Source organism: Phaethon lepturus, unplaced genomic scaffold, assembly GCF_000687285.1.
Source record: "Phaethon lepturus isolate BGI_N335 unplaced genomic scaffold, ASM68728v1 scaffold6554, whole genome shotgun sequence".
Taxonomy (NCBI): Eukaryota; Metazoa; Chordata; class Aves; order Phaethontiformes; family Phaethontidae; genus Phaethon; species Phaethon lepturus.
This window is the reverse complement of record NW_010533878.1, coordinates 33594-42411: the sequence shown is the minus strand read 5'-3', so window position 1 is coordinate 42411 and position 8818 is coordinate 33594. Positions and strand designations below refer to the sequence as shown.

The window sequence follows — 8818 nt, the reverse complement described above, 5'->3', positions numbered from 1 at the left end:
GAAAGACAACCCTTTGTTTCAGACATTCCTATTATACTTGAGGTGGGCTGGTTGCGTTTTTATGAGGCCAGACATGCTGAATTTGTAGAGACCTGTGAGCAATGCAAATTGTGGCTGTCTAGAAGCAAGAGTAAAAAGTAAGAATTCTGCAAAGCTCTGCCTAGCCAAAATGTTCTCAGTGGGTGGGGAGGGATCGGGACGATTGCGGTTCTACTAGTTTTGGTCTTATATAGTATATGAGGTATACTTTCTAGACTGGGAAAGCATACTTCTGTCCTGTTTTGTATTCTACCTAAAAATAACATACATGGAGTGAAGATGTTTGGATTGTAGGGACTCTTTTTTCCCCTCAAAAATGAGTATTGGACAAATATGACGGCACATCAGCTGCACCAGAAGTACGTTACACTATACAATTGAGGGAAACTCCACATTTCTGAAAGCATGGGCAACCAGCATCCTACCATTCCATTAGTGGTGTTTGAATAGTTTCTTAGTCTTCCTGCTTCAAATGCTAAATGGTGTAGTATCTTTAAAGGAGCATGGGTAGGAAGGACTTCAGTTTCACATCTCTGCTTAAGTGGGACAATTTTCCACAGCAGTGGTAGAGAATAGTGGTCATACTCTGATAGAAGAGTGAATTAATTACTAGTTGACTCCAATGAATAAGATCTATTTAGAACAGCATTCTAACTTCTTTTTGGGTAAATAAGCACGGAGCAGCCATGTTCTTGATCTTGTACTAAACAAACAAATGAAGAAAACTGGATTTTCTTTTTATTTTCTCACTGACTTTGTGTTTTAGCATGGGTACACGATAGAAAAAGAAAACTTCTCATTTGAAAGGTGTGAATGAGAGAGGCTATGTATTCTGCTTTAGCATACTGATATTTTAGTAGGCTTTAATATTAAATTGTTTCTAGTCCAGGCAGGTATCTTCCATGGCAAGAAGGAAAGAATCAGTGCATCTTACAGCAGAAAGCCACAAGTATTTGACTCGTTGAAGTTGCTTTTTGTTAGTGTATGTTTTTCATATCCAGAATGGTCTGTGTGGAGGAATGGCAGATGATTGGCTAAGCTGCAATTTAAAACAAAAACTCTGTAAACTGCATGATAGACTACTATTGCTAGGCTTTGTTTTGGAGTCTATAAATAAGTTGTTGCATGCCAATTCAGTGAGTAAGAATTACTGCTTGAAAAGCAGTTTCACTGTTGCAGATATGCTTTATGGAATTAACGTGAAGTACATGTGAACAACACTTTTAACTTGTCACAGAGTTACAGCTGCATGGTCAGTTGAGGCATTGCTTGGTTGTATTAAATGGTAGGTGAAAATTATTCTGGTAAATTTTATGCAAGAAGACCGTCAGTGTTTTTTTCTCTTGGTATCTCACATGACAAAATATTTTTCAGTTTGGTCTTAGGAGAAGGAAACTTGAGGTGATTTCATGTGATCACTGGAGAGATATTTTATAGTTTGGTGGTTTTTTTTTTTTCTCCAATGTGGTACAAAGGTTAAAAAACCCAGTTCAGCTACAAGTTTAGTTTTGTGTATTCTTTTTAATTTCTTTTGTGTGTGTATTCAGTGTGAGTAAGCAGAATAAAGTTCATAGAATTCAGGGTTCGAACAGAAGATGCTTCGGAGGTCTTTCTGTGATGAGTGGTTTGGGTTTTTTTATATTAATGAATATTAGGAAACCTAGGTATTTGGTGATATAAATGATTATATAAGCTTACAACAAACAGATACTGTTTGACTTAAAGTACTTGCAACATTTTTTAACTTTTGCAACCTTAAGAATATAGTAATTTCATTTTTTTAAAATAAAATACAAAATGCATCTATGCACATAATTCTGTGTAGTGTGGCATATATGTAAAGCAGGGTAGCTCATTTGGATCTAAAGTTTTATATTTTTATTTAATATCGGAGGGCTTGTCTGGCTTCACAAGTTATTTTGCACTTGTTCTTGTGGCCTCTTTGGGTCTCTTAAACCTGATAAGTAGAACGAAGAAAACGATGGGAAAGAATGAGTGAGTGCTTGATGACGTGGGAAGATATATGAAACTTACCTTGCTCTTCTGTTGTGGGTATACCAGTGTAACTCCCTGTGCTAGTACTTTGTTTAGGACTAAATTAATGTATTCTGAAATAATTGCAGTTATGCTGCTATTTATTTATAATGTTTACGACTACAGAAGACCAAAACTATCACAATACTTGCATCAGTAAAGTTTGCAGCTTTAGGTCTGCAAATCCATTTCCTTTTATACAGAAAAATCAGACTACTTTGTTTTCAGGTACTTTTCTTGTCATTAACTTCAAGGGTCAATTTGAGGATGCTGAAAAGGGAAAAAAATCCTGAATGATTTAGCCAAACATTCAGCAATTGGTGGGGCCTGAGGAATGATACAAAACTGGTCAATTAAAAAAATGTCCTCAATGGCAAATTATTTGGGATTGAGTTATGTTCAGGGATGAAGTCTATTGCAGTATTCCAGCAAAATACTCTTCTGACAGCACCAACTAGGCAAATTTTTAAAGATTACTTTCTGAGAAGGTTATGTATACACTGTGGTTGGTTTGTTTGTTTTATAGCTTTTTCCTTCTTACAGCTTTCCATGCAGAAGGGTTTTGTGGTTCTAACTTTATAATATAAGGAGTATCTTTGTCATGGGTAGTTAAAATGTGGCCAAGATACTGTGTCCTCTGAGAGTGTTCTTAAAAAGATCTGTCCTAACTGCTGTTGATGTAAACAGGGGGTTCATTTGGGTTCTTTTGTAAATTTTGACTCAAATATTTCAAGAAAACAAAATCCCAAGCTTCATCATTAGAAAAAGAAAAACAGTGTGAGGTATAGGGCTGTAATTCAGTGAACTCTTTAGAAAGGGCAGTGACTTCAATTAGTATCTAATTGCTTTAAAAAAACCTAAGGCGTGCGCTATAATAAGCCATTAAATGTGAAAAATCAATATATGTTGAGGTTGTTCAGCCAGGTCAAGAAATAGAGGTTGCTTATGTAACGTTGATCTCTTTCCCACTGTGACAGTACTTTGTAATGTGTGTTCAGTTATGTAGTCTCATTCTGTTTCTCAGTAAAATTTTAGAACTACATAAGGTAAGTACAGGCATCGCTTCTGTGGACTGCAGAAGACACTGCTGCACTTCAGCATCCTAAATTCCACAAGTCAGTATGTGGTGAGAACGGTCAGAGTGTCTTATGTGTGTGTTCAGTGGGTGGAATTAACTGAAATGACAGTTGGAGACCAAGCAAGATCGAGGTTTTGGTGGAAGGGAGAGAAGCTTTGACTATTTTAAAAGGTAGTATTAGCATCTGCAGGAGTTACTGTTAACTGTCTAGTGGTCTGGCTGTAATTGATTTTTTCAGACCTGCATTATAAAGGCTGTCTAATCCTACCTTGATTAGATTAGTAAGCATGCAGCTGTTTTTTTATACACACACACACACAAACTTGCTGAATCTTTCTGATGTGAGTTTAAAGTTTAGCTCCTAATGAATACAGATTATAATGTCTCCTTCCTGGAGATCTCAGCAGTAGGTGGAGTATTGATTGGACGCAAAGACTTCCCTCTCTAAGAGGGCACCTACTAGTCGCCAGGCAATGGACAGCTTTCTTGGTTTTCACATGTTAAAGAGCATTAAAAGCCAACTAAATTATTTTAAAAGCAAAATATTAAGAAAGTAAACAATTGTTGTCATATGTAGGGAATCTTGTCATATTCTTTATGAGTAGGTGAAGGTTCAAGATGTTGTCCAAACTGTGAAATTTAAAAAAAAAAAAAGCTGTCAATATATTAACAGCAACAACAACTGTGCATTCACTGCTAAGCTGCTGCTTTATAAAGACAGATATTGAAAACATCCTTAAGTTTTCTACCAGAAGTGTAGTAATACATTCTGTTTAGCTCTTTGTAAAGTTTAGATCCACAGACACTGAACTCTGTCAGTGGTTGATTAGTTACCCTTTGATTAATTCAAACGTATGAAATATTTCCTAGTAAGAATGTTTTTTTTTCCTGACCATGATGTGCTTTGGGGAAAAAACCCACGAAATTATGTAAGTGATCTTCCATTTGGTATGAACAGCTTGGTAAATACAGCCACCATCTCTGTTCATTGACACAACTACGAACTACGTAATTTTCCAATTACTTTGATGCTGCCAGCCCAGGCTCCTGTCTTAGACAGACTTAGTCAGGTCAGCAAAAGAAACTGTAGGAATTGGGAACTTGCTAAGTGTCATGGGAGCTGCATGCGTTCCTGAGGGTTAGATAAACCTGCCTGGTGCCATGCTGCTTGACCCACACTGCATGATGGAGCAGAGTGCAGATTCCAGAGACAGCTCTCTGTGGATTAGTAATGCACATGCTGGGATGCAGGAAGGGCTTACCAGCTTGTTTCGAAGATTATCAATAGAGTGTGTTCTTACACTGTTGCACCTGCATTACTAAATCCTGCTGAGGATGCCCTAAAAGGACATGCCATGTTGAGGTTGACACCATGTGTTGTGACTTGGCTCTGTCACTTCTGTAAGTGAGCAGAGTTTCACGGAAGAGTGCTCCTCAAACAGGGGGAAGTCTCTCTTGCTGCAGCAGCAGCATCCTAATTAGGCTCTTCTGGAATAACAGATATCTGCAAGTTTAATCTCTCTTTGTTAATCCTATTGATCGGGAATTGAGAACTGATTGCAAATTTGTGTTGCTGCATGTAGAATCAGTACGTAATGTTTTATGGTGTACTTAAATGAAGTTCTGTGTTGTGTTCTAGGTAATCATATTCTACCTGATGAAGATTTGGCTTCTTTTCATTGGAGTTTACTTGGTCCAGAACATCCACTAGCTTCACTTAAGGTACAAATTTAATATAACTACTAGCAATGAAGCTAAAATCAATCATAACAGTTAATCAGAGCAGTGTAATAGGTTAATTCACAGCAACTATGCAAGGTTCTTGTTCTCGGTCACCCTCGGGTGTCCCAGTCCCTCTCTGTTGACTGCAGAGGATACCTGGGGCGATTAGCCTTATGAGGCTAAACTTAGCTTTTGTGATCCCCCTCGGTGCCCTTGAGCTACATGAGCCATGCACTCAATAGCTTCAGTGTGGTTTTGCTTTGAGAATGTAGCTTCTTACTCTCTTCTTTTTTTAAGAGGAGAATTTTTTGTTTAGTCATGTTCTTCAACCGTCAAAAATAATTAGCTGGATATCTTCCTACCATATTGTTTTATTTTCTACTGATCTGAGTTTGTGTGTGTTAGTTTTCTGTGCTGCTTAAAGTGCAAATATGCTAGAGAATAGGTTGCATAAGAAAGCTAGTATGGCCCTCAGTAGAAGGTTTTTTTTGTGACAAGTAACTTTTGTCTGCTGCTCTTAGTTTACAGTATGTCTGTTCTGCTGCTTCATCACACTTGCTTTGTGCATCTGCCAAGTAGACAGCTATAAAAGGGAAACTGGACACATCAGAGGATGGGGTAATAGTGACCTTTCTTTCTCTCCGCCACAATAGACATATCTTTTTCCCTTTCTCCCAAGGTGGGCCATGCAGCAAATCAATTTGCTTTTTGTAAGTTCTGAAAGACTATTTTGTTATGTCTACAACAAAAATAGGTGGGGTTTTTTCCCCTTCTGTTCCAAAAGTTTATTAAGCATTGAAAAATCATAATTTATTTTGCTGAAGGTAGAATTTAAAAACAGATTTGAGATTTTTAGCAGGTTTTTTTTAAGGCTTGCACATGCCTTGCTTAGTGAACATCTGTGACAATTTGATGTTACTCTCATCCCTTATTTTGCTGCTGCTGCTGTGTTTAGAAACGTGTCAGCACGTTGTAGTGGCGAAACAAAATATGCATGCAGGTTTGCTACTTCCTTGTAAAACTTGAGATGAAAAAATGAAAAACTGAAAAAGTGACTATTTTCATTTTTTACTAAAAAGGTTATAATGTAGGACTTCTTTCAAAGTGGTTGATAAACTTTCTGATGTTCAGAATACTTAATCTGTATTTTAGTCTGAGTAGACTTGTTTTACAGCCAGTTGAGAATGACTTCAGACACCTAGACCTTCTGAAAAACCTTCTAAATACGTACTGAATTGCTTGACTAGAATGAAAATTAGGTATTTGTCGCCTTTGCTTCTAGATCTACATTTTCAGTAGAAACACCAATTGGTCTTTGTAACTGACATCCTAAGGAAATGAAACATGTTTCCTTAGAGCGTTACTGGGCTATCTTAGGCAGTCCTCCCTCTATTTATTTAATCTGTTGGCCAATGTTAATCGGATTTGAAAGTGGTTCCCGTTCGGCTGTTAGGGCTCGGTGAAAACTGATACACTGTTATCAGTGAAAAAGACCCAAATTAGTGCCCTTACTAAGGGAAAAGGCTAGCACAACAAATGATTTGTTTAAGTTCACAGCAGCTCACTGGCCAGTTATGTACATATTCCTAAACTAACCGCAGCATTTGTGGCTCCTGGCTGATAATGATGTCGGAGAGAAAGAAGAAAGGCTAAAGCAACAAGGACGAAAGTCTACAGGAAACCAATCCTCATGAGCTGCTGTTCACGGAACAACTTACTATTTTTTTATTTAATTTTTTTAGCTTCCGTTTCACCAGCGCTCATGGTTTGAAATTATAACTTAAGTAGCTCATTAACTCAATTTAATTTCATTTTACATAGTATGTCAATGATATCATTACAGCGCTCTCTGTGGGGACCTCTTCTTTTAATTGTAGATGTGCACAAAGCAATATTCCTTGTAAATTTTATGAATGCTTAAAAAAACCCTAATAGACACATTTATATTAGCCACAAGCTTGATAGCAAGAAGTCGTTTCAGAACAGTTATAAAAAGCAAAGCTGTCACGAAAACTGGAAATGGTGGGGGAAGTTGTTGTGGTTGCTCAGGATGTCATCCCTGGGCTATACTTACAAACTTTGCTTTGTTGCATCTATTTAGAGCTACTATTGAGTATTCTCCATACTCAGGAACCAAGGTCTTTAATTCCACATCTCATTCAACTCAGGATTTGGAAAAATTTTTCTCATTGTGTAAAGATTTTAATCTTCTCTATCTAAGACAGTATGGTATTAAGCATCAGAGCTAACAGATTCAGTTCCCAATGACCTGATTTGTTGCTTTTCAGTGAGAACTATGTGACAGTTAATAATGTACTATTTATTTTCTGCATTCTTTCTCACTCTCTTATTATGATGTAGCAAAATGGTTACTCTTCCTACAAGAGATGCTTTCCTACTTCACCAATTCAAAAATGTAACTTAGAAACTACCAGTCTTCGCTCGCAGAAAATTGATGTATCTGCTCAGGTGTCAGTATAGTGAGGTGAAAAAGGCAAAACTGAGGAACCTGTACCTCTGTTTTAAAGAGGGACATGAGAGTGGTCTGTTCACCTAGGAACAGCTGAGTAGAAATGAGAAAAAGGAAGGGAAATGGAAACGTGAACAAGGAATCCATATTTCACATCTAGAAGGACAGGAACCTAACAGTCAGGACAACATCTTTACGTGCTGGATAAAAAGCCATGCCTTTCAGAAAAAAACCCAACAATGACCATCAGCTCAGCAAAACTGTGAAGTTCCATAGACAAATTTAAATGAAGAGATTTGAATTGCTATTGCTGCAAAAGGGAAGAAGAATCAAAAACTGGCACTACAAGCTGTTCTGAGTCAGGGTCTTGTCTGTCTCAATGACCCTGTGTAAACAGGTAATGCATCTAATAAATGTGTAGACCTGTGCTTGCATCCTGTTAACCTGACTGAGTGCAGAGTTCACTGAAATGACCCCCTAGGTCAGAAGCTGAAACAAGAAAGGAGTTGATAGACTTCCTGAGAAATAATTTGGCTGCTAGACTTGTTTGGAAACTAGCATTACACTACTTTTTATTTGTGTGCTTTGGGCTTTATCTTTAAAGACAAAGACAATTCCGTTCTCATTCTGGGAGAGCTTGTTACAGGATGGAGCTTCAAGATCAATGTATAAAATCATCAGAATGGTATTAGGAGGGCAGTTTCTTATCTCTGGAATGAATTAGTATCTATTTAGGAGTGCATACCTCCGAAGAAGTCCAGACTTTTTTCACAAGGTAACCTTAGAAACAAGTCTTAATGCAATCTCCCTTTTTGAAAAAGAGTATGCAGGGAAACTTTTGAGACTACCATCTTCATTTTGTGATGGATCATCTTCCCATTAGGATGGTTTTGAAAGGATTTCACTGGCCTGTCTTTGGCAAACCCTTGATATGCCCATCATCCAATATTCCACATCTGCTTTTACCTGGCAAAATTAGTTGGTTAATCTCCTTGGTTGTTTCATCTCAGTGGAGAGGCAGAGAGAGATGCTTCTAGAAACCAATCAAAAATGTGCAGGTTAGGGTCCTGCTCTGAATTGCTCTAGGAGATTCCTGTCTTTCTCTGTTTGTTGACTTCAGAGGGTGTCTGCCAGAGGGAGACTAATATGCAAAGTAAGTGCTTGGGTAATTTACTGCTGCTCAGATAATAAAGGTAGTACTCTTAAGGTATGCTTAAAGTAAGTGTCTTTTTTTTTTTTGATGCTAAGGGTTATCATAAGATGACGCAGGTCAGAAAGGTCCTGCTGAAAGTATGGTCAGTTTAAGGTCAGAACAGGTTCCTCAGGGCTTTGCCTAGACTAGTCTTGAAAATCTCTGAGGTTGGAGATTGCACAACCTGTCAGGGCAGCCTGCTCCATGGTTTGACAGTCCAACAGTAAAAACGTTTTGCCTTGCATACAGTCTGAACCCATCTTGTTTCAGGCTATGTCTGTTG

The 8818-nt window shown here is 37.8% G+C and overlaps 1 protein-coding gene across 1 annotated transcript in view; it reads left to right on the top strand.

Moving 5' to 3' along the window:
- FAM120A (family with sequence similarity 120A) overlaps window positions 1–8818 on the top strand; it is a 44925-nt gene that overhangs the window by 4892 nt on the left and 31215 nt on the right. The window contains exon 3 of the mRNA XM_010285335.1: window positions 4791–4873. Coding sequence (XP_010283637.1) covers window positions 4791–4873 — 83 coding nt within the window. The remainder of the gene's footprint in view (window positions 1–4790; window positions 4874–8818) is intronic.